The sequence below is a fragment of the Drosophila bipectinata genome, chromosome XL (assembly GCF_030179905.1).
Source record: "Drosophila bipectinata strain 14024-0381.07 chromosome XL, DbipHiC1v2, whole genome shotgun sequence".
Lineage (NCBI taxonomy): Eukaryota > Metazoa > Arthropoda > Insecta > Diptera > Drosophilidae > Drosophila > Drosophila bipectinata.
The window spans coordinates 721,318-745,470 of NC_091734.1; the positions used below are offsets into that span (position 1 = coordinate 721,318).

At 44.2% G+C, this 24,153-nt stretch overlaps 7 protein-coding genes and 1 long non-coding RNA gene across 17 annotated transcripts in view; 2 read left to right on the top strand and 6 right to left on the bottom strand.

Annotated features, from left to right (window-relative positions):
- Nucleotides 1-6,047, top strand: part of mew (multiple edematous wings) — a 48,297-nt gene extending 42,250 nt beyond the window's left edge. For both annotated transcript variants that reach the window (XM_017235094.3, XM_017235095.3), the window contains 4 exons: nt 2,422-3,815; nt 3,877-4,016; nt 4,074-5,150; nt 5,212-6,047. In XM_017235094.3, coding sequence (XP_017090583.2) covers nt 2,422-3,815; nt 3,877-4,016; nt 4,074-5,150; nt 5,212-5,454 — 2,854 coding nt within the window. In that variant the 3' untranslated portion in view covers nt 5,455-6,047. The remainder of the gene's footprint in view (nt 1-2,421; nt 3,816-3,876; nt 4,017-4,073; nt 5,151-5,211) is intronic.
- On the bottom strand, nt 63-1,105 carry LOC138926216 (uncharacterized). The gene is made up of 3 exons (XR_011442615.1): nt 718-1,105; nt 346-666; nt 63-284 (listed from the first exon to the last, which is right to left on the bottom strand). It is a non-coding gene; the product is annotated as an uncharacterized lncRNA (long non-coding RNA).
- On the bottom strand, nt 1,375-2,262 carry LOC138926215 (uncharacterized). Its single transcript, XM_070279387.1, has 2 exons — nt 2,053-2,262; nt 1,375-1,974 (listed from the first exon to the last, which is right to left on the bottom strand). Exons 1-2 carry the CDS (start codon nt 2,138-2,140, stop codon nt 1,598-1,600), a joined length of 465 nt encoding a protein of 154 aa, XP_070135488.1. The 5' UTR covers nt 2,141-2,262; the 3' UTR covers nt 1,375-1,597.
- Nucleotides 6,048-6,923: 876 nt separating the features above from the next.
- Nucleotides 6,924-8,788, bottom strand: REG (proteasome regulator gamma). Its single transcript, XM_070279377.1, has 3 exons — nt 8,598-8,788; nt 7,945-8,504; nt 6,924-7,879 (listed from the first exon to the last, which is right to left on the bottom strand). The coding sequence occupies exons 2-3, from the start codon at nt 8,339-8,341 to the stop codon at nt 7,512-7,514; spliced, it is 765 nt and encodes a 254-aa protein (XP_070135478.1). The 5' UTR covers nt 8,342-8,504; nt 8,598-8,788; the 3' UTR covers nt 6,924-7,511.
- A 94-nt stretch (nt 8,789-8,882) lies between these two features.
- Nucleotides 8,883-10,192, top strand: LOC108121157 (leucine-rich repeat-containing protein 57). Its single transcript, XM_017235098.3, has 2 exons — nt 8,883-8,958; nt 9,030-10,192. The coding sequence occupies exon 2, from the start codon at nt 9,120-9,122 to the stop codon at nt 9,834-9,836; it is 717 nt and encodes a 238-aa protein (XP_017090587.1). The 5' UTR covers nt 8,883-8,958; nt 9,030-9,119; the 3' UTR covers nt 9,837-10,192.
- Nucleotides 10,193-11,333: 1,141 nt separating this feature from the next.
- On the bottom strand, nt 11,334-13,678 carry LOC108121212 (acyl-coenzyme A oxidase 1). Its single transcript, XM_017235180.3, has 2 exons — nt 12,513-13,678; nt 11,334-12,461 (listed from the first exon to the last, which is right to left on the bottom strand). Exons 1-2 carry the CDS (start codon nt 13,469-13,471, stop codon nt 11,405-11,407), a joined length of 2,016 nt encoding a protein of 671 aa, XP_017090669.2. The 5' UTR covers nt 13,472-13,678; the 3' UTR covers nt 11,334-11,404.
- A 1,159-nt stretch (nt 13,679-14,837) lies between these two features.
- Nucleotides 14,838-24,153, bottom strand: part of HDAC4 (histone deacetylase 4) — a 30,420-nt gene continuing 21,104 nt past the window's right edge. For all 9 annotated transcript variants that reach the window (XM_070279593.1, XM_070279589.1, XM_070279602.1 and 6 more), the window contains 6 exons: nt 21,860-22,800; nt 20,510-21,790; nt 17,727-17,846; nt 17,229-17,663; nt 17,025-17,158; nt 14,838-16,963 (listed from right to left, as the gene is read on the bottom strand). In XM_070279593.1, coding sequence (XP_070135694.1) covers nt 16,909-16,963; nt 17,025-17,158; nt 17,229-17,663; nt 17,727-17,846; nt 20,510-21,790; nt 21,860-22,800 — 2,966 coding nt within the window. In that variant the 3' untranslated portion in view covers nt 14,838-16,908. The remainder of the gene's footprint in view (nt 16,964-17,024; nt 17,159-17,228; nt 17,664-17,726; nt 17,847-20,509; nt 21,791-21,859; nt 22,801-24,153) is intronic.
- dhd (deadhead) lies at nt 19,104-19,751 on the bottom strand. The gene has a single exon (XM_017235118.3). The coding sequence runs from the start codon at nt 19,579-19,581 to the stop codon at nt 19,261-19,263; it is 321 nt and encodes a 106-aa protein (XP_017090607.1). The 5' UTR covers nt 19,582-19,751; the 3' UTR covers nt 19,104-19,260.

The window sequence follows — 24,153 nt, forward strand, 5'->3', positions numbered from 1 at the left end:
CGCCTCCCGTCTCCCATCATTTTCCATCAAAATTTATTAAAAACTACACCCCCACATCGTAAATATTTCAAGTTTAATGATCGAAAAGTTGACAAGGGTCAGTTCTTGAGGAAAAAAATAAAGAAAAACGTCAGAAAAAGTGTCAAGGTGAATTATCTGTCACGCATTTTAAATGGCCACTAGGGTTGGGTGGCCTTTTCGGCCAATTAGCATGCAGGATGGGCCCGGTGGTCCGGTGGTCAAGTGTGACCCCGATGACGTCGATGCGATGACCCTACGTGTTCCTGTTGGTGAATTTTAATTTATTTAAATGCCACGCAGAGCGGTGTAGGGGAGAGAGCGCACCCACATGACCGATGACCGAAATCAAGGAGCGGTTGGAGTTCCAGGTGTAAGAAAAACAACAAAAAAAACAAGCACCCACAGGCCTGTCATCATTTAGGGATATGCAATTTTTCATCCAGCAGGAAACTCGCGTGTCCCAACACGATTCCGAGCCAAGGGGGAGGGGGAGATCCTGCCATGTTGACCCTGGTCATCCATTAATGTCCATGCGGGATTAGACAAGATACGGGCGACCGTAAAGGGTCCTCTTGCTGTTGACCAGGGTCATCTATTAGTGCCCCCCCAGTGGAAATGTCCTTGACTTTTTGTAGGAGGAGGTTACTTAATTTAACTAATTTTTATAAGTTTAAAATATAAATAAAATAAACTTACTTATATTTTTGTAATGTTACTTTTACTGTTATTTGTTTTGAGACTGTTACTCTCTCACTATTCGCTCTCCTCCTTTTGTGGCGAAAGTGATATCCGGAGAGAGCCTCTCTCCCACGCAGCAAGGTGCACGGCAGAAAAACACGTGCGAGAGAGAGAGAGCAGCCCATGCCGATTATCAAAATTGAATAATTTATTTAATAAAATTAAATAAAATTCAGAATTAAATATTCACAGGCATAGAAAATATGCAGAGTATTTTATGACAATTTGAAAAATGAAAATATTTTCCTTTTTTAAATTTTTGAAAAAAAAACCCAAAAAAAAACACGTGCTTGGCCGGCTTAGTCACTTTCACTTGAAAATTTAATATTATTTCATTTAATATTATTTATTTCACAATATTCTTTTAGAAATTATTTAAGAAAAATGCAAAAGAAAATGCAAAAACTTGAGAAAACTTGAAAAAAGATCAGAATCAGAGCGGCTGACTGGCGGAAAATGAAGTGTTGGAGAGCGTTGATCGAGCTGGAAGGATGCGCGAGAGCTTTCCAGACTCGATGTTTCGCAACACTAGATGGTGCTGGCTATTTGGGCGGGAAAAATAAATAATTTGAAAAGCCTTTGCCTGAAAATTCAGAAAAAATAAAAGAAATAAAATTTCATAGTAACATAAATTTAATTTATTTTGGAGATTCATTCCAGAGGCGATTATACAGAGAGAACTAACAAATTTTGAAAAAACAAGAGTGTAAATATGGATAATTTTGAAGCCAGTCCTAAACGATGATGAGTCTTGATGTGTCCGAAATGATAATCTGTTCCTCCGGGGAGAGCTCCATCCGAGAATTTTGAGATATAACGAAAAAAAAACTACAAACATTTAAAGATTCTTGCGCCTCAGGGCCCCGATGACCATTGCGATGTTAACAAGCGCCGTGCATATATATGTAGTGGGTAGGTAGCAATTTCCATGCCGTTTCCTGGCCACCATACCATTCAACTCCATTGTGGCAAAGGCCCCCAAAATAGCCGCACTCGTGAGGGTCTTCATGATGTTGATTGTGGCCGAGCGGCAGATGATGTTAAGTACAGTGAGTAGCACTTGGACCACTAGTCCAATGGCCAGCCAGTCGTTGTCGAGGACGTTTACGCCCTGGAAATAGACTGGTGCGGACAGGGTCAGCAAAAATAAGTCCTTCACGAAGCTCCAGATGCGGGAGCATTCCTGGACGGGTGCCACTGCTGGCATTTCGGCCACTAAGGGATTGAGTTTTGAATTTAAAAATTAAATAATAATCCAGGTCGGTGGCCACTTGGGTACCGAAAGATACTCACCGGCTTCAATGGCCCGACCACGACGCGGGGCACGGGACGGGGCGGCTGCCCTCGAGCGGCGACGTCGAGTAGCTTGGTTGGAATCCATATTTAAATTTGATTTTTAAAATTCAAATTTAAAATTCAAATTTATTTATTTCGAAATAATTCGAAAAAAATATTAATTCCCTCGATGTTTTCACAATGAACAATCGAGCAAGAGTGAGGATCTGGGGGCTGTGTTCCGGCCCTTTATAGGTTTTAGGTTGACATTTCAGGGTCAAGGACTACTTGGTTTCTTAAAAAATTCTACATTCTAAATTTTAAAGCTTTAATTGTTAATATTAAACCCCAAGTTAAACCACCTCCCTCTGATCCTCCCACCCACAGACAACACGAGGACTATGGCCTGTGCCAGGCTGGCACTTCGGCAGCTCTCCTGGAGGATGATACCATGGTTCTGGGCTCTCCCGGACCCTTTACGTGGCGCGGCTCCATCTGGGTGACCCAGGTGGGCGGGGAGTACCTGCAGCGGGACAAGACCACCTACTACAGCGACCACAGTGACTCCACGTCCCCGGTGGACAAGTACAGTTACCTGGGCATGTCGGTGACGGGTGGGCGCTTCTTTGGCGGCATGTCCTACGTGGCGGGAGCGCCGCGGTCGATGGGCCACGGCCAGGTGGTGATTTTTAATGCCTCGAACACGAATCCCATACCGAAGCACATGATCCTGGACGGGGAGCAGTTCGGTTCCAGCTTCGGCTACGCGCTGGCCACTGCGGATGTGAATGGGGACCTGCGGCCGGATCTGCTGGTGGCAGCGCCCCTGTACTTCACCAAGTCGGAGGGGGGAGCCGTCTACGTCTACCAGAACGACCAGGACTCGCTGCCGCTGAAGTACACCCTGAAGCTGACCGGCACGCTGGAGAGCCGGTTCGGCCTGGCCCTGGCCAACGTGGGGGATCTGAACAAGGACAGCTGCGAGGACGTGGCCGTGGGGGCGCCCTACGAGGGCAACGGCGTGGTCTACATCTATCTGGGCTCCCGGCAGGGCCTGAACTCGAAGCCCGCCCAGCGGATTCAGGCCTCGGAACTGGGCGGAACCACTCCCTCCGTCCAACCGATCCGAACGTTCGGCATCTCCATTGCGGGCAACACTGACTTGGATGGGAACTCGTATCCGGACTTGGTAATCGGTGCGTACAACTCGTCGGCGACGGTGGTGCTCCTGGCCCGGCCCATCATCTCCATCCAGACGAGCGTGAAGAGCGACGAGCTGAAGAACATGGACCCGAATCAGCCGGGCTGCCGGAACGACACCTCCAGCAATCTCACCTGCTTCACGTTCGAGGCCTGCTGCAGCATCGATCCCTACGACGAGAAGAGCAAGGAGCTCCGTCTGGCCTACAACGTGGAGGCGGAGACCTTCGATCATGTCAAGAAATTCTCGCGGGTCTTCTTCGATCGCGACAACAAGCGGAGCAACGTCTTCAGCCGGGTGGTTCGGGTCCGGACCGATGGCCGGACGGCCTGCGACCGGGTCACCGGATACATCAAGGCGAATACGAGGGATATCCAGACCCCGGTCCGTTTCCGGCTGAAGTACAGCCTGGAGGAGCCGCCGCTAGCCAAGTCGGCCTTGATACGTCTGAATCCCATCCTGGACCAGACCCAGGCACACATCGATTTCGAGGGAACATTCCAGAAGGATTGCGGCGATGATGATCTTTGCGAGAGCAACCTGGTCCTACGGGCCGAGCCGAATATTACCCAGGAAGCTGGTGAGTCACTGATCCAAGTCACTGTCACCATGACCAGGTGGTTATATGATTTTCTTTGTAGGACCCGACTACACCCTCATCCTGGATGAAACGGAACTGGAGGTGAGGATCAATGTCAGCAATCTGGCGGACTCTGCCTACGAAGCCCAGCTCTTTATTGCCCACCAGGCGGGTGTCTCCTACGTGGCCACCAAGAAACCGGTAAGTCACCCCTCAAGGATCCCCCATTCCCCCAAACTAACTCCAAATCCTTTATAGACCAATGCCACCTGCAACAGCTTCAACACCACCCTGGTGGCCTGCAGCCTGGGCAATCCGATGCTGAGGGGCACCACCACCTTCGTGACCATTCGATTCCAGCCCAAGGGCCTCGAGCCGAGCGAGAAGTCCATGCAGTTCCACATCTTTGCCAATACCACCTCGAAACTGGTGGGTCGGGAGAGGCCCGAGAAGGTCCTCCACATCAAGGTGGTGCGGCGGGCGAAGCTCCATTTCCGCGGCTGGGCGATACCCGAGCAGAGCTTCTACAGTGCCGGGGCGCCGGTGGGAGCCACCAACCCCAACGCCATTGGAGTGGCCAGCGAAGTGGAGCAGCGATCTGGGCCGATGACGATGGACGATGTGGGCACGCAGGTGCATCACAGCTTCACGATCTTCAACGAGGGTCCCTCGACGGCGCCCAAGGTCCGGATGGTGATCCACTGGCCGTGGTCGCTGCCCAACGACCTGCAGAGCGGCATCGTGGACCAGTACCTGCTCTACTTGGAGCAGGTCCCCACCGTCGAGGTGGGCATCGGCGAGTGCGCGGTGGCGCAGGAGTACGTGAATCCCCAGAAGCTGGTCAGCGGATCGAGGGAGTCCATCGACTACCTGACAGCTCCCGCCCAGATGATGATGTGGCCGCCACGGCCGAGGAGTCAGCACAACAAGACCACGATCCACACCCAGAAGAGCTACTATTCCAGCGGGAAGAGCGACTCGTCCGAGTCCCAGAACCGCGTGAAGCGCAGCTTCCTGGAGCGGGTGACGCGCCTGGAGCGTCTGATGTACGATCCGGAGGGCGGATCCACCTCCCCCACCAACTCCAACGGCAAGAAGCAGGACATCGTCGAGCTGGACTGCAACAAGGGCACGGCGCGGTGTGTCCGGATCGAGTGCGACATCAACAACATGCCCGCCCGCTCCGAGGCCCAGGTGGTGGTCAAGGCGCGGCTCTGGAACTCCACGCTGGTGGGTCAGTATCCGCGGGTGGATCGTGTGCGGATCATCTCCACGGCGAGTGCCCAAATACCCGAGGACTTCGGGGTCGAGGTCATGGAGCACAACAACATCGAGGTAAGGATGAGGGATGGAGAGGATCTGGAGGGGATCTCTCATCGATTGGTTGTCCTTTCAGGTGGAAACGCGAGCCTATCCGGAGCTGCGCAACCAACAGCGCGACACCTCCCTGCCCTGGCTGATCATCATCCTGGCGATCGTCGGCGGCATCCTGGTCCTGGCCCTGCTCACCTATGTGCTGTGGAAGTGCGGCTTCTTCAAGCGCATCCGACCCACAGATCCGACGCTCAGCGGCAACCTGGAGAAGATGAACGAGGAGAAGCCCTTCCTGGCGCCCAAGAACTCCCATAACGTTTTCTAACAAGAGGGCACCGTCGGCTGGGATCTGGTGCGTCGTCGCAAGCGGCGTCGTCGTCCATTCCGGCTTCCATCACGTCATCCGGTTGCTCCACATCGTCATACCAACAGCAACAACAACTATAACAGCGTGGAGGATGAGGAGGAGGTGGATGTCCTATCGCTGACACCGCCACCGCCACCCATCAGTATCCTCAGTTGGGGCAACGATGGCTACTACCAGGCCAGTGCCGCCTGGTGGGGTCACATGTGATTCGGTGATCCGGAATCCGGATGGGGAGGGGGATCAAGTGGGTTGTGGTTCAATGTGCCATTTCGTTTACTTAAAGAGAGAGCATCCGGAGAGGTTTGGGTATCCGGCTTTTGTTTCTCCGGGGGCAAGGGGGGGGGGACTACAAAGCCGGATAAGGTCAAGTTCCTAACATCGGCTATAGCTATAAAAAAAACCCAAAAAAATATATATTAATAGAATTTCAATAGAAATACCCGGTACTGTTGGGCTTTAAAGGTCTTCAGGTAGGTGACGAACCAACTGCAACCACCTTCTCGAAAATAGTAACATCCCTATATACCATATATCTCCAATTTTTTAAAAATCTCTTGAAACTTTCTACTGCCACAAAGAAAAATAGTCGATGTTAGGGATCAAGACCTGAAATCATAAATCTAGATCGTCTAGAAAGTCTATATATATATATATATCTAAAGCCAAGAACCCAAAACGTTGATAATCTGTGTAAAAAACTGTTCTTTGTCATATATAATATTATTTAGTAATATTAAATATTTAAACCTATTTAGTTTTAACTCTTAAGACCATAATCTTAAGATCGACGCGATAATTCCGAATATAGCATACAAACACTGGAAAACTGGAAAACTGGAACACTGCCAACAGGAAAAGAAAAGAAAATCATTTTTGAGTGCCTCCCTCGATATAGAATCGGATAACTATATAATAATCCAAAACAAAAAACTGGACAAATTTTTTTAAAAATGCAAAAGTATTAGCACACCTTAATTAAGAGTTATGACTTGTTAAAGCACTATACTTACATATGTACTTTTTTTGTGGCACCCATAACTTAAGAAACTGAACAGATTTACCCGAAAAAATTGTTAAAATATTTTATCCATTATTCTTCTTTTTTTTTTTTTTTTGTATGTATTGTATGTATGTATTGTGTGGGAAGGCGTAGTTAAATTAGTTGTAAATAATATTACGATTTTCTATTTAAGTGCAACAACTAGCTGTACTAGCTGTAAATAGTAATTATTCCTTTTGATCTATTTAAAAATACAATTCTTTTTTTTAAAACGAAATGGAGAGTTTTTGAATTTTTTCAGTTTTGGCGCCAAAATGCCGCCACATCGAACATGTTGGAAGCCCAAGCGTGTTGCAGTGTTGAAAAACGGCAAAGGCTTGGCGCGCTTTTTCAAAGCAAAATGGAAGCTAATGAAACACTGTACCAATTAATACTCTGCCGAAAGGTCACATGGGCCATCATATTTATTACATATGGTTTTCTTTTTTTTTTTTTACATCGAGTCATCGGTCGCCAGCTCTTGGAATTTCGAAAGCCATTTCTCCTTTAGCCCCTGGTTCTAATTCAACATTTTTGATTCGTGTTTTTTATGTTTCTTGTTTATTTTGTTTGTTTTTATAGCTATCGGCTATTAGTGGAATCTATACAGCTTTCGGTATCGGTTTTTTGTAATTCTATTCATATTCTTGTTTTTTTTTTGTTGTTGCCTTTCTTTTCATAACCCTCGACTTTAAACTCTAGACGTACAAATGTGTGTTAATAATTCTTCTCGTCCTTGCCGCTATTGCTTAAATGTCTGTCTCTCATCAGGATTCCTCAAAAATTAATTAATTCGATTTTAGTGTTTAAATCTCTGCTGTCTCTTCGCGCGGGAAAAAGGCGTGTGATTTGTTTTTGAAATGAATGTTTTGGAATACAAGTTATGAAAAAAAAAAAAATTTGGGGGTGTAGTATCTGTTTGAAAAAAATAAGGTGTAGGCGGTAGGAGGTAGTTTAGCAAATGATAAGCGAAGAACTAGTATAGACTCTCGGTGTTGGAGGAGCGGGGTTTCTTGAGCTTCTCAAGATTCTTAATGACTATGTCGTGGAGCGAAGAGTAGCGATTGCGCACCTCGCAGACGACCAGCCATAGACTTAGGTACTCTTTCTCGTCCAGCTCGACGACGGCGCGGCGATAGTCATCGATGTGCGGATACTTGGCCACCTTGGAGACGACCTTGGCGCGCGACAAGAAGTAACGCGAGATTTGGTCAAAGAAGGCAGCCGCCTCCGACTCAACGGTCTGGATCTCGGCCAGAGTGTCCTCTTGGATGGAGACGCCAAAGTTGTTGCCGTCCTCAATCTTGGGAATCATAAACGAGATCCACATCTTTAAAAGATTGGCTGTCAAAGGTCAAAGGATTTCTATCATAACTATTCTTTGGAAGGGTACTTAAGAGTGTACTTACAATCCTCCACCAGCTTGCGGATTATAGGCTTCACCACCTTGATCATATCGCAGAGCGGCTTGTTGCAGGGCACCGTACCCGATGGCAGTGCCAGCACCGGCTGGCCGGACACCAGCACATCCTTGCGAGCCCGCTTTGTCGGCGGATGATCACCGTCATCGGTAGCACCGTCAGCGTCATCAGAGTTAGAGTGATTCTTGACCAAAACCGGTGCCAAAGCCGGTATGTTCAGATCCTGGTGCACCTCATCGAAGTTGCGCTCGTTGAACATGGATGTGGCGAGCAGTTCATTCAGTTGGACAATCTTCTCGGGGAAGCATTTGGTAATCAAATGCTCCGCCTTTTTTATGAGCGTGTCCTTGTATTCTTGGACCTTTACAACAGTATCGTTAGGCATGATGTTGTTGTTGGTTAATTTTCGAGACTTGTAATGCTAGAAACTAGTTTCGGAAGCGGATTCTGCGAATTTCGACGCGTCTCTTCTATCGCCCTGCGGTATGCGGTATGCCTGTGCCCTCAGTCCCTCTGTCAACGGTTCCTGTTTGCCAGCGACGACGACGCTCTGCAAAAACGAACCCCAGGTCGGTGTTAGGAACTCACGTGTGTCTATTTTTCGGCGGTTGTGAAATAAATTGCAAATATCTGCCACTTACCGACAATTTCGTGCAAGCTAATTCTATTTATGCGGCAGCGTGGTCAGCAGTGTTGCCAGATTGCGCAAATCGAAATACTCAAAAGAATACCAGAGGTTACCGCAATATATCACGCTTTTTTTTCTTTATAATTTTTTTTTTAAAGCAGCAATTTTTTTAGATTACTGGTTGTTAGATCAAGAAGACTCTCAATGACAGCTACAATTTTTTCTTTTCACAAAAGCCTACTTTGTTATACGATTTTATTTAATTACGACCGATGTTTTTATCATCGCCTCATAGATGGCGCTATCAAAACTATCGATAGTCACATTTCGAGTCATCAGCTGCTTCTTCTTCTTCTTTGAAACATTAATTAATTGTAAATAATTAAACAATTCATGATAATTAGCATGTAATTGGACTAGCTAAGGATACGATCATACATTACAGGCTACAAGCAAGGATATACCAAGCAGGATAATCGACCAGGATACCCACACCCATCCGTAATACCCACCAGGCAAGGGGAGTGTCATAAAAATGGGCAACAAGCAGATTAAACAGCACCTGGAGACGGCCCAGAAGACGGGCATACTGAAGATATCGCTGCAGCGCCTGCAGGAGTTCCCGCCCCAGCTGAAGGCCTATCCCAACGTACTGAAGACCCTGGATCTGTCCGAGAATCGATTCGAACGGGTGCCCGACGAACTGGGCAAGCTGACGTTGCTGAAGCACCTCAACCTGAGCGGCAATCGGCTGGCGGAGCTGAACGAAGTGGTCGGCGAGCTGGTGAAGCTGGAGGTGCTCCTGCTGATGGACAACCTGCTGACGCGGCTGCCCAAGACCCTGGCCAACTGCACCCACTTGAAGACCGTCAACCTGAGCAACAACCAGCTGAAGGAGTTCCCCTCGATGTTCTGCGGCCTGAAGCAGCTGGACGTCCTCGATCTGTCGCGCAACCGGATCACCGAGGTGCCCTCGGAGGTGGGCGGTCTCTATGTGACCGAGCTGAACCTCAACCAGAACCAGATCTCGACGCTCGCCGAGGATGTGGCCGACTGTCCCAAGCTGAAGACCCTGCGGCTCGAGGAGAACTGCCTGCAGGCCAGCGCCTTCACGCCGCGCATCCTCAAGGACTCCAAAATCTGTAATCTGGCCGTGGACGGCAATCTATTTCAGTCCAAGCAGTTCACCGACCTCGACGGCTACGATGTCTACATGGAACGCTACACGGCGGTGAAAAAGAAGATGTTCTAGATGGTCCACCATCCACCATCCCTCTTGGAGAGAATCCTCTATATTTGCATATATTGTATGTGTGTGTGTGTGTGTTTCCTCAGCCCCAACCGATCCTTAGTCCCCAGCCTTTAATTTATGATCGTAAACTAATTAATTAGCTTAATTATATGCCCTCGGAGATCAAAATCGAGAAAAGACAAGAATCGCGGGCATATATATATGTTTGTAGCCGAGATCGTAGGTTGAAGATTGAAGATTTATCACAAAAATACAACCAAGCTTGTAATTGTTTAAACTTTAAACTTTAAAGTTATATATAATGTGTATATTTTTTACTGCAAATGTAATATCATTTAATAAATTAGAAAAATTCACATTGCTTTTGGGTTTCTTTTTAATTTTCAGCTTTGAAATACAAAGAACCTCTCTTAACCTTCTTAAGAACCTCATTAAGTTTCATTATTTGAGACTTTTGGATATGAAAATTATCTTTAAATCTTTAAAAACCCATTCTTAAAACTTTTTAAAAATGTATATTTAATTGGAAATGGTTTTAAATCTTTCGAAAAATATGGTTTTATTGGAAAATCATATCTTAAGACTTCTAGAAATCATAAATTCTCTTCAAATCTTCAAAAACTATTTTCAAAACCTTTTAAAAATATAAATATTATTAATAATGGTACAAAATCTGTAAGAAAACATTTTAAAAAACTATTTTTTGTGGTAATATCATTTTAAAACTTAAAGAAATCAAAAACATTTGTAAAATCCAAGCTCCAAAACCTTTTAAGAATACTTTTTTTAAGAAAAGATATTATATACGATCCAATATATACGATTTTTTGTGGTTATTTAGAAGTATCTTATACTTATCCTATATGCTGAAGGATCGTATACTCATCATCTACTTCTAGAAATCTGAAATCCTCTTGAAATCTTTAAAACTTGAACTTTAAAACCTTTCAAATACATGAATAGGATCAGGAATTCTTCAAAACCTTTGGAAAAAAACATCTTCAGAAGCCTATTTATGTTGGTAATCTTATTTAAAAACTACTTCCATATATTATTATACCATATTATATTATTTTCAAAAACCTTATGTTTATGTTAATTATAGTTTCAAACTTCTTGAAATCAGACCAGATCTATAAAATCGTTAAAAAATAAACTTTAAAATCCTTTAAGAATGGTATTCAGAGTTTCAAAAAGTTCAAAACACTTTAGATATTATATATTTTTTCAAAAACTAATATTTTCAAAAGTTCTAAAGTGTATCGAAATTAGAGATGCTTTTAAAATCCTTAAAACCCAAACCCTAAAAAATCCCAAAGCCTCTCAAAAATCGAAAATTTAATAAAATCAAAGCAGGCCTTTCAAAAACCCTCATTTGAAAATGTATTAAATTTTCACAAATTAAAATAGTTCTTTAAATATTTAAAAAACAACTCCAAAACCTCCAAAATTTTATTCAAAATTCTTAAAAGTTTCTCCAAAAACATCACTAATTGAATTCCTTACCAGAAAAAAGTTTTAAATTTAAAAAAATATAAAAAAATATATATTTTTATATATTTTTCAGCTTAGAGCTTGCCCTGCATCATGGGCAGGAGGTGGCTTCGGAAGGAGGCGTTGACGGGCTCCTGGTTGAGGGGATTCCGGCGGGCCTCCTCCATGAGCCGCTCGTACACCCGCCCATCGTGACAGCCCAGGGTGGAGCCCAAGACCCGATCGTGGAAATCGAAGCCATCCACAATGGCGAGGGCATTGGGACGCAGTGCAGCCAGGAGCTGCTCGTAGCGACGCTCCACGAAGCGCAGCTGGGTGCCGGTGATGCCGTTCCAGCGAAGGACAGAGCCCACCTGGCCGAGGAATGTGTCGAGGACGAAGAGCTCCACCAGCTGCTGGAGCACGGAGGTGACTGCCATGGTGGCCTGCACCTTCTTCAGCTCCGCCAGCGCCTGGCGGGCGAGGAAGGCGTGGGCGTGGGCCACCGCGGCGGCGGTCATCTGTCTGCCAGCCAGGTTGGTGGCCATCGCCTCGCTCACCTTGGAACGGCGGTGGATGCTCTGGCACTGCCAGGCCTGGCGCACTTCCTCCAAGGCGGAACACTCCAGGGCGCGCACGCAGTTCCTCAGCAGATCCTTGCCCCAGACCAGGCGGGCGGTGTCGCGCAAGTAGGACACGCTGGAGGGCAGGACCTTGCGCTTCAGGCTGTCCACGTACTGGCGCACCAGGAACCGCGCCGTCTGGAGCAGGAGCACCGTGTACTCGCCCTCGTACGTGTAGGCGGCCGTGGCCATGCCGTAGATGCTATCAAAGTTGGCGGAGGAGAGGAATCCATGGCCGCCGCAGCTCTTCCGCAGCAGATCCACGCCCCGACTGGCCTCGTCCGTGGCCACCGCCTTGAGGCAGCAGCTCAGGGCGTGCAGCTCCGGCAGCGAGTTTCCAGCCGGAGGATTGGCCTCCAGCTGGTGGAGCACCTGCTCGTAGAAGCCCCACAGCCAGTCGGCCACCAGCCGGTAGGAGACGCCGCGGGCAATCTGCGGCAGGATCTTCACCTGCTGGGTGATGTGGTCCAGGACGCACACCTCCGGCTTGTCCTCGTCGATGCGGCTCTGGCGGCGCACAATGGAGTACCTAGGAGCAGAGAGATCTGGTTATAGCGAAGCACTCATCCCCAATCCTCACCTGGTGGCGATGGTGGCCGCTTGGAGGAGGCAGAACAGGGCATCCCTCAGGGTAATCACCCGCACGTAGACCATGGTGCCGTACAGGAGCAGTGGAGGACGCCCCTGGACGAAGGTGCCGTCCGGAAGGACCTGGGCGTTCTTCATCATCATCTGGTTCCTCGGAATCCGGACATCCTTCAGCCCCAGGAAGCCATTGTTGACGCCATTGCCGCCCAGTCGCGGTCCAATGTCGCCCACGTCGACGCCCGGCAGGGGTTCGTGGGTCCTCTCGTCCCGGATCCTCACCAGGAACGACTGGAGGCCGTGGTGCCGGCCCTGGACGTACAGCTGGGCCAAGACAATGGCCACATTGGCGGTGTTCCCCAATCCGCCCGGCCACCACTTGTAGGCGCTCTGGGTGGGCGTGTTCAGGACGAACTCCTGCCGCTCCGGGTCGTAGTCGGCCCGGGTCTCCAGGCCCCGGATGTAGGTGCCGTGGCCCAGTTCCGTTTGGGCGTAGGTGCCCACCACGCCGTCCATGTGCCAGGCCCGGCTCAGCCACTGGGCCTGCTGCTCCTCGGTGCCCTGTCCCAGCAGCGTGGTCATGAACATGGAGAAGTGCAGCCGCAGCGGGAAGCTCTGCTGGAAGATGCCCGTGCCCAGGGAGCCGGACAGCAGGGTGCGGAAATCCTTCAGCGTGTTCACGTCGAGGGACATCTGGGGGTGCTTGGCCTTCTGCCAGGCCCGCAGCTTGGCCAGGAAGTGGGTGGACTTGGCCACGGTCTGTTCGTAGCGCTCCTTGTAGGACAGGCAGCTGGGATGCACTGCATCCTGGAGGCGGGGATCCGTGTAGAAGTGCTCCTCCAGCGATCGCCGTTCCAGCAACTGCGCCTGCCCGCCCGCCCACCACCGGGCAAAGTCCTCGCTCTCCAAAATGGCCGCCGCCCGCTCCCTCTGCAGATCCGAGTTCACCGACATGGCAGCTCTCCTGTCTCTTCGCAGCTTGTCTCTCCTTTTCCTCTCCTTTATCTCTCTCTTTTTCTTGTCTGTTTTGCGAAAAGCTTCTTCCAGCCGCCCGCTTGGAACGAGATGCCCGACTGCACTGACGACGACTGCAGACCGCAAGAAACAGTTATTTCTGCAGAGGGAGAGCGCCAACCAGATCTCGCTGCGCTCTCCGAAGGCCGTTGGAGTCACTGAACTGAGCTCTCCTGCTCTGGGGTGGACCTTGTTAGGAGATGCTTTTGGGAAGTAAGTTTTTTAAAGTAAATATTTAAGATTTAAGATTTAAGATAATGTTTTAGTTTAAAAAATACTAAAAATTTTAATTTTTTTTTACTTTCAGATTATTTTTAGGTGAATATAAGTCATATATATTTAAAACTCTCTTTTAAAAAACCAAAAGGTAAGCTTTTAATTTTAGTTCAAGAAACTAGAACGTTAAAAGGTTTTAAAATTGCACGTAATTATAAATTTTGGTATAAAAAATGATGTCAAAATATAAATTTTGATATAAAAAATGATTTCAAACCATAAAAAAAACCCTATATATAACATAAAATAGCTGAAAATTAAGAACTTTAAAGTTAAACTAAGCAAAAATGGATAAAATAGATACAATATAAATATGTATGCTTTTTAAAAACTAGATTTTTTCAAATATGAAAAGCAGAAAGTAGTAAATACTAACTTGTAACTATAAAAACTTTAAAAAAAGGAACTAATAACAAGATACATTTATATAGATTATATTATAGTAGATTAGTATATTATAGTAGAATAGTAGATATAGTGGTAGATTATAGTAGTAGATTAAATTATATTTCTAAGAATATGAACAAAACCTAAGACTTTTCCTTGTCAAGGTCACAAGCCAAAGGTAGTAAGTACTAACTTATAAATACAAAAAATTAAAAAACCAGGAACTTATATAAGATACAAGGATTTACATAGATTATATAGATACCTAGAACTTTTCCTTGTCTCAGTCGAACTTTAAGTAATAAAATAAAGGTTAAATAAAGATTCATATTTAAGATTCAAATGTAAGGTTTAAAATTTAAAGAAAAGTAAAAGTAATTTAGACAAAAAACTAAAGAGACTTGGATATTTTTTGAAATAACCTTCTCGATGCGATCATCAGGTCCACCTTAATAAAAGCCTCTGCGAAAATCATAACCAGCCCATAGTCCCTAGAGGTCCATAGTCTAAACCTGAGACTATATGGTGGAGTGGTCTTGTCTTATGTGGGTCGCAAAAGTTCTCTAAGAGCATCAGGCTGATAAGACAGGCGGTAAACACCTTAAATATAAACATAAATGCTAAAAAATAAACAAAGTGAAACTACGCTTGACGATTTCTTTGTTTTATTTCGTTTAGAAAAAGCGACACACATTTGACTCTTAATTACTTTATGTTTCTGTTTTTGGACTTGCATTCTGTTACCAGTTAATCTTAATTCTTTTTTTTTTTTTGTGCAACAATAAACAAAATATAAATATTTGATTTTTTATATATTTTTTTTATCCTCAGCATCTGGAATTATCTTTTTTTTTTTAGTTCTTGTATATATATATTTATTTTTTGCGGTGTAACAACAATATTTTTTGTTTTTTTTAAGGTAGATTGTATGTTTTTATTTTTTATTTCAGGTTTTCGGCTTATCAGCATAATTGGTTTTGGGATTTAAAATTAGAATGAAAGGAGATAACCCTGAAGAAACCAAAAAAAAATATAGATTCGGGAATGGGATCGGGAGTAAAAATAAAAATAAATGTTTATAAATTTAGACTAAAGCTCTTAGCTTAATAGTTAAGTTTTTTTTTTTTAGTTTTTAATTTGTTTTGTTTTTTTTCGATATTTGTTAACAAATGTTTCCATCATCCAGTTTCGTCCATCTCTCGTTGTGAATTCCTCTTTAATTTTCCAAATTCTTCCATTTTTTAGTATTTTTTTTTATTTTTATATTTTTAGTTAGACAGAGATGGCTATACACAGCTAAAGGTACACGAGTACAAATTACAGCAGCTAAACACTTGAGTTTCATTTATTTTTTAAAAACAGAGTTTAAAAAAAAATTCGAAAAAAAATAACATTACCGGGTTCGAGCCCTGCGGGTCCTGCCCTGAGCTCCTTTTCTTTTTTTTTTCTCTCTGTAAGCATTTTTCTTAATTTTTTTTTGTAAATTTCCTTTTTGTGTTTTTATTTAAAATTGTTCACTTTGTTTCGTGTTTTATTTACATATATAATAATAATCATATAATAATAATAATAATAATCATAATCATAATAGTTTTACTTCATTTCAGACATTTGTTGAACATCATTATCGTTATGCGATATTTAAACATATAATTAAATATATAATTATATATATATATATCTTAATCGTTCTTGGATATATATATATATATATTTATATATAAAATGGGTTATTATTGTAACAGTTATTAGGTATACATACGTATATAAGATCTCGGCAACATTTAACAACAATTTCTTATTCGTTTGTTTTTAGTTTTTACTTTTTAGTTTAAAAAATGTAATTTTTTTTTTTAGTTGCGGCTTATGTGTGATTTTTTTTGCTCTGCTCTTCTGATTTTTTTTATTCTCTCACATTTATTGCACAATATATTTTTAATTGTTTAGTTATTTTTAAATAATATTATGTTGTACTTGAAACTTGCACTAAACTATAAATTGTACAAAAAGATTTCTTAATTTTTTTTTTGCTTGTTATTTGTTAAGTTTTTTGTGTTTTTCTTGTATTTTCCTCTCCTTTCTCTTTCTTTTTCACTCTAGGCTCCTCTCTCTCTCTCTCTCTCTCTCTATCTCTCTCGCTCTCTCTCTCTTTTTTAAAAAGTTTCTCTAAAAACTTGCTTAAAAAAAATTAGCACACACTTGTTGTTTATTTTATAAAATTCTTATACTTTTTTTTTTACTTAAAGTACTTTTGTTTTTAGTTTTTAACACACATTCATAAATATATATAAAGTTATATTGAGTTTTTTGTTGTTTTTAAGTGCGTGTGTGCGTTGTTTTTAAGTTTTAAAAATAAAAAAAAAATTAGGGTGGTTTTTAATTGAAATATTTTCTTTTTTTTTAAAGATTTCTTCTTGGGAGGCACAGCCTCTTCTCTTGTTTCTCTTCTGTTTCGATGTTTAGACATTCTTTTCAGTGTATTTTCTCGAGAGAGAGAGAGAGAGGGGGGGAGGGGGAGGGGGAGGAGAGTGAGAGAGTAGACACTTCTAAGGACGATGAATGACAACAACAGCAACAACAATCAATTCAACTACAACAAATAACTAAATGTGCTTCTTGAGCAGCCTCCCAAGCCCCCTCCCCAGCCACGCCCACTCTTCCCAAGCTGCTCCTCCAAGACATCCTCCTCTTCTTCTTCTTATAATCTGCTTCATCTATTTGGTTTCGTCCTGATCCATGGGCTCCTCGGAATCATCACAAGATAGGGTTCTAAAACATAAATATTTAATAATAATTTTAATTTTTTTTATTTTTAAAATTAAGAACCAACCTGTGCATCGACTGCATGGAAAGGCCAGCCATGGCATTGATGGTCTCGGACTCATCGTGCTCCACCTTGAGGGTCTCCAAGGCGGACAGGCCCACCGTATGCTCCAGTATCCTGACACAGGGCCAGTGGGTTTGCTTTAAAAAGATTATAAAAATATTTAAAAATAAAAAATAAAAAAAAAAGGAGAAGAATTAGAATTCCCACCTGAATGGCTATCGTTTTCTGCAGTGTATTGATGGCATTCTGGCAGGGTGGACGCTCCAGCTCTGCCTTGGCTATCGGCGCCGCAGGATCCCCTAGCAAGGCCCTAACACACTCCTGGGCCGAGTCACAGATGGCGGCCAAGTCGTAGCCACCCTCGAGGGCCAGCACCACCTTGCCGTTGGCCAGCTGGAGGAGCTCGCGGGTCATGAAGCCGAAACAGGCCGGCGAGACATGGTAGCCGCCCAGGGGAGCCGGATGGCCGGTGGCCGCATCAAAGCCGGAGGAGACCAGGACAATGTCCGGATTGAAGCTCCGTGCGATGGGCATCACAACGGTACGGAATGCAGCGATATACTCGGCATCGCCCAGCGGCGGATTCAGAGCTCCCGACCAGGAGATGTTTACATTGAAGCCGAGACCAGCACCAGAACCGCACTTAAAAAAATATATATATATATTAAAATTAATGATATAATTAAATAAGGTACAAGTACTTACCTCTGTGGGTCCTCCTGTGCCGGGAAAGAAGTTACCGTCATCGTGTCGATGTATGGAAAGATATAGAATGTCGGGACTTTGGTAGAATGCTTGCTGAGTGCCATTGCCGTGGTGCACGTCCTGGAGAAGGGGATAAAAAATATAAAAAAAATTAGGATATTAAATATTAGACATTTTTAAATAAATGGAGTCAGAGATTAAGCATAAATCTAAGAAGCTTGTGTCTTAATTTAGGTACTTAAAGGTATATTATGAAGGAATACACCATATAACCATAAAGAAATATATATTAAAATGTAATCTATATATCTATATCTCTATAGATCTATATAGAATGATATGATTCAATAAATGGCCTAAAAATCCACACTTATATGCAAGAATATAGAAGAGTATTCTCTTATAAGATAATTCTCTCTAAGCTAGATTGGAATATAAATATTTATAGAATCATATTCTTAAAATGAAACTATAAAAAATATGAAATACAATTAAGGAGGGAGGTTACTGCATTTCTTTTTATAGAAAGATAACTTTCTTTAAAAAGATAATAACTAATAACTTCATATAAGACTTATGTTTCTAAAGAAAGTTAATTCAACACTGGGTTTTATTAAATATCTTCTCATTTAAGAGAAAGTATCATAATTCTTTTTACTTCTAATAGCATTCCCTTTTCTATATTTAGAATGGATATATCAAGGATATATTATGTATTATAATGTATTATTGGATGTATTATATATCCAGGGATTATATATATTCAGGGTTTTTCTTTTGTAATTTTCACAGTTTAACCTTGTTTTAAATTTATAATAATCATTTACGTATTTATGTTTATATTTCTTACAAAAATTAAAATTTGTGGCTCTTGTTTATTAAATACATTTATTGAAACTATTCTTTTAATAAATTAGCTTTCCACAAATGCAAAAATAGCAAAAATTTGCTTGTTTTTGGAGACTTCTCTCATCATTTCAAAGTTTTTTTATATTTTTCTTCCTAAATTAAATTTTCAAGCATATTTTCTAAGCAGTTTTCATTACAAAAATAACAAAAATATGCCATTTGCTTGAATTTTACATATTTTTTTAATAAAAAGTCAATTTATTTGCCAACTTTCTCTCCAAAAATGCCAAAAATACTCATTTTTTTTGCTGAAAAAGTAGAGTTTAAACTTTAAAGTAAAAGACCCAAAGTAGTACGTCAAAGTGGTTACAATTTATTTAAGCTATATATTTAAGTTATAATTTTGAAAAATAATGTCGCAGACACGTCCCTGGCACTAATACATACATGACATCGGAATTGATTTTTTGCTTCTTTTTTTTTGTTAGTGTTAAGCTTAAATATAGTTAAGAATTGAAAAAAAATAAATAAGAATCGTTACTAATCTTAATTGAACCACACGCGCGCATCACAGATGCTGTTGATTTTTTAAAAAAACATTTAACATTAAAAATTAAAAAAGGAGACAAGACGGACTCTTGAGAAGACCAGCTCCATCTGCCTGGGTGGAGTATCGGGATGGATCCTACTTGACCAGCTTGGCCATCATGTGGGTCAGCTTATCCTCGTCGGCGCCCGAGAAGCCGCCCACCTTGCGATTGTTCTTGAGGAAGACGAACGTGGGCATGCTCCGGACGCGATACTTCTCCGACAGCTCCTCGAACTTGTCCACATTGACCTTGAGGACCACCGCCTTGGTGGAGTACTTTCGCGCCAGGGACTTGACGGTGCTGTCCATCGCCTTGCAGGGACCGCACCAGTCGGCGTAGAAGTCCAAGACCACCAGCTTGGTGCTGGCGTCCTCCATGCGCTTGTAGTAATCGGTCATGCTACGAATGGCGGCCATCTTTCAAGATTTTCTTTTAAAAGAACTCTGGACTTTTAGCGAAGAAATCACGTGGAAAAGACTTGAACTTTCCAAAATGGCGGTTTTCAAAAAAAAAAAGAGTATTACTTTTTTCTGTTTTACGATCTCGAGACACACACCGTACGGAGTTGGAGCTGCTTCTGCGAGGAGACTTGGAGAGTCTTGGCCTTTTATGGAGCTCGGGAGACTGGAATTCCCGCCAATTTCGGCGCTGAATTCGGGAAATGGCGCCAACATGGGCTTTCTACAAAATGGCTGCCTTAAGTGTACATTATGTTAGATCTAACGGTACTCTAAGCTTTCTATGTTAGAGATGGGTGGAGTATCAGATACAGCTATTTGTTAGGGATGGGAGGTTTTGAGAGAGGCTTGGAGTTGAAAGCTTAAAAAAAAATACTTTATTTTAAAATATATTTCCAAAATTCTAAAATTGATTTGAAAAATATTTAAAAAAAAGTTTTTTTTGAAGCTCTGTTTTTGAGTTGAGCGAGGAATGTCCTTTTAAAAGAAAGAATTCTTTATAAATATATTTAAAAACCCTAAAAAAATACTAGAATACCCTTGCTTTATGAAATATCTTAATTATCTTAAATATTTAAAGGTTCGAAAAAAATACTTCTCAAAACCCAATTAACAATGGTATGAAAAATACAAAAAAATACTTATTTTGGCTTTAAGTTTTGGAATAAGACTGTAAATAAAAATACTAAATTAAAGAACATGGAAAAAAATACTAAAATACCAAAGACACAAGGTTTTGAGGCTAAAAAGTTTTGAAAAATGTATTTTTCAAGAAACTTGATTAAAATTAATCTAAAATAATACTAAAAATACCATTTTTTATGAAAAATATTTAAAAAATTACCAGATTCTGGAATCTAGAATTAAGATTTAAAAAAAAACTCACCCAATCCACGATGAGAATGCGCCGCATCTCGGGCATCCGCTGGCGCAGCAGCTTGGCGGCAATGGCGATCGAGTTGAAGAAGCAGAAGCCCATGGCCAGATTGGCCTCCGCATGGTGGCCCGGCGGCCGGACGACGGCGAAGCCATTCCTGAGATCCCCCTTGGCCGTCTTGAAGGCCAAATCGATGACACAGCCGGCGGCCATCCGGGCGGCGGCAGCCGTGTGCTGTTCATTCCACGTGGTGTCCAGGTCCACGCCCAGTCCCCCGCACGACAGCTTCACAAAGCTGGCGGACAGGGCGTTGTCCAGCTTGGGCCTACTCAGCTGGCACTGGTTGGAGCCGAAGAGCATGGCATGGGCCTCCGTGTGCACCGTTTGCAGCTCCTCCTGGGTGGCCTTGCGGGCCCGCAGCCGATCGCATCTCTTGACCAGATCCGTCTCGTTCAGCCGCGCCCAGACGCTCTGCAGCCGGCCGCTGTGCTCCGGGTGGTGGGCGTTGTTGCCGCCACAGGTGCACGAGTGCTTCAGCATCAGGGGATCGAAGGCCAGGCCGGTGGTCACCTTGTGCGGCGGTGATCCGGATGAGGAGGTCGTTCCGGCTGCTGCCGTGGTGGCCGTGGCTGGCGGTGGCGACTGTTGCAGGTGCTGCTGCTGGTGGTGGTGCTGCCGCAACTGGGCGGCGTACAAGGTATTCATCAGCTGGCGCTGCTGGCGGTGCGGCAGCGAGAGGTTAACGGGCGGTATGTGGTCGGCCGAGGAGCTGGTGGCTATCGGCGCCGGCTGCTGCCCGGTGTCCGGTATCTGGCTGAGGCCGTGCGGTCCCAGCGGCACCAGCGGACTGCTCAGCGTCCGGGAGAGTGGTCGCATCAGGCCCTTCGCCGCCAGCTCCTCCTCCTGCTGGAGCAGCAGTAGCTGTTCGCGCTGCTGCTGGAGGTACTCCTGGTCGCGGGACTTGGAACCCGAACTGGACGATAGCGAGGAGGACGTGGTCGAGGTGGAGGGCGGATGGACGGCGGCACGATAGGCGGCCGCCGCCACAGCCGCCGCCAAGGCATCGGGCAGGTTCTGGGACGTGCTGGTGGCTATGGTGCTGGTCAGCACCGTCTTGGGCGGCTTCTTCTTGTCGGTGAGGTCCATCACCTCCGCAGCGGAGTCGTCCTCCTCCTCCTTGAGCTGCGCCTCCCGTACGGCGGCCGCTGCAGCCGCCGCACCGCTCCTGGTGAGCACCGTCTGGCGGAGTTTCTGGTTCAGGACCTGGTGCTCGTAAGCCTGGCGCTCCGCCTGGTTTGGGGGGCGAGAGAAGAGGGGATTAGTAGATGGACAGATCAGGGTATGGCACTGTGGACTCACCTCACTGTTCTCGTAGTGCGTCTGGACCACGTTCAGCTGTCCGGCTCCGGTGAGCATGGGGTGGCCCAGCGGCAGGGGCGCCGACTGCGTCCTTCCCAGCGGCCGGTGGCCCTGCTTGTGGAGATGCACCTGCGCCACCTGGGCGTCGGTGATGGGAGCGTTGTGCTGCGGCGGCTGGTGCTGGTAGAGACTGTGCTCATGCCCATGGCCGTGGACGTGTCCATGCCCATGGCCGTGACTGTGCCCGTGACCGTGGCTATTGGTGGGCGGCAGGGATCCGGCTGAGCCGGCGGCGGCCGCGGCTGCCAGGGCGGCGGCGTGCAGATTGACGGCCGAGCCGGCCACGCCTCCCAGCTGCTGCATGTAGGACGAGGAGGAGGGCAGAATGGTGGAGGCGGCATGGGCCTGCGGCGGCGCCACATCGCCCACCAGCGACGCCTGCGACGAGGAGGTGGAGGTGGCCGAGGCGCTCCGCACCACCGGCGACGGCTGCTGGGGGGCGATCCCTGTGGACGGGATCATGGTCAGTGGCAGGGGGCGACCCACCAGCGAGGCGAAGGGGTTGTAGTAGGCGGCCGCCTGTCCTCCGCCCGCCACGCCCACACCCGTGCCGGCGGCCACGTGCTGCTGGAGGGCCGCCAGCATGGCGTAGTTGACCTGGGCGGTGGCCTGGGCCTGCACCTGGGCCTGGACTTGGGCCTGCACCTGGACGGGATTGGGCAGGTGCGGCCGGCCCAGCGAGATGTTCGGCAGCGACGGGGAGCTGAACAGGGGCAGGTCGTTGATGCTGCTCCGCGGCCCCGGCTGGTACTGGCTGCCCTCCTCGTTCTCCTCCTGGATGGGGGCGCTGGTGGGGGAGCCCCGGCTGCCGACCACGCCCACAGCCAGGGCGGCCGCAGAGGGCGGCGAGTTGGGACCCGAATCCGGAGTGCTATTGCAATCTGTAAGTTTGGTTTAAAAAATAGAAGGTATTTAATATTTAATTTTTTAAGTTTAAATTTTAAATTCAATTTTTAATTTTTTAAATATTTTTTAAATTAGTAGGCTTTGCTTTAAAAAATTAACGGCAGTTGGGTCAGTTGGGCTTTCTAGCTGGTTAGTTTTTAACAAAAAAAAAAAACAGCAGCGATAAAAAACGATTAAAGCGATAAACAGCGATAACAAACGATTAAAACGATAAATAGGAATTATAACGATAAACACGATAAGTAGCGATAACAACGATAAGAAGCGATTAAAACGATAAACGGGAATTAAAGCGATTAATATAGATAACAAAAAATAGCAACAATAACGATAAATAGCGATAAGAAAGATAATGAGATTAACATAGATTGAAACGATAAATAGCGATATATACGAAATTTATTGATAAACGGGTATTATAACGATTCATAGCGATAACAACAAAAAGTGGTAAGTAGTGATTACATCGATATTGAGGTAAATCGCGATAATTACGATAGATGTACGTAGAAACTAAAACCGATTAAAACGATTAATAGAGATACACGGGAATTATAATGATTAATGGATAAAATAAGATATAATAACATAAATATAGAAAAAATAGAGTTTAAAATGGTATAAAAACTAAATAGCCATTGAAACGATAAACAGCGATAATATAGAAAAATAACGATAGACAGCGATAACAAAGATAAATAGAGAATTAGAACGATATAGAAATAAAAAGCGATTAGAACGATAAATAGAGAATTAGAACGATAGACAGCGAAAAACAGGAATTATATCGACAAACATCGATAAGTTGTGATTACAAAGACATTGAGATAGGTAAAGATCTTATCGTTTTAATAAATACAAATTATAAAGATAAATCGATTAAGGCGATTAATAAAAATTATAACGATAAACAACGATATTAACTATAAACAGCGATTATCACGATAAATAGCGATAAGAAACGATTAAATCGATAACAAAAACAAATAGATTTCAAAACAAAAATTAAATATAAACATTAAAGAAATAAAAGAGAGAAAATCTGTTAATAAATAAACAATTTAATTAAATAAGATAATAAACAAAATAATAAACAATTTTGAAGATGACCTTTTTTTTAAATGATTTTCTCCATAGATTAGAAAACTATCTCCATAGATTAAAAATTAAGAGATTAACTATTTTATAACCTTATCGTATATTTTTAATATTTTTTCTAATATTTTTCTTCCACCTTTCCAACCAACTGACTCAACCCCATTTGTTTTGGGACCCTCTTTGATGTTTGGAACCTTCAAGGGCCATCCTTTGGATGAGATACTATAATG

Coding starts and splice junctions, on each gene's coding strand:
- LOC138926215 (XM_070279387.1), bottom strand. CDS start 2,140: ATGGATTCCAACCAAGCTACTCGACGTCGCCGCTCGAGGGCAGCCGCC. Junction 1,975..2,052: donor TGGTCGGGCCATTGAAGCCG/GTGAGTATCTTT, acceptor TCAATCCCTTAG/TGGCCGAAATGCCAGCAGTG.
- LOC108121157 (XM_017235098.3), top strand. CDS start 9,120: ATGGGCAACAAGCAGATTAAACAGCACCTGGAGACGGCCCAGAAGACG.
- REG (XM_070279377.1), bottom strand. CDS start 8,341: ATGCCTAACGATACTGTTGTAAAGGTCCAAGAATACAAGGACACGCTC. Junction 7,880..7,944: donor CCGCAAGCTGGTGGAGGATT/GTAAGTACACTC, acceptor GACCTTTGACAG/CCAATCTTTTAAAGATGTGG.
- dhd (XM_017235118.3), bottom strand. CDS start 19,581: ATGGCCGCCATTCGTAGCATGACCGATTACTACAAGCGCATGGAGGAC.
- LOC108121212 (XM_017235180.3), bottom strand. CDS start 13,471: ATGTCGGTGAACTCGGATCTGCAGAGGGAGCGGGCGGCGGCCATTTTG. Junction 12,462..12,512: donor GCGGCCACCATCGCCACCAG/GTGAGGATTGGG, acceptor CTCTGCTCCTAG/GTACTCCATTGTGCGCCGCC.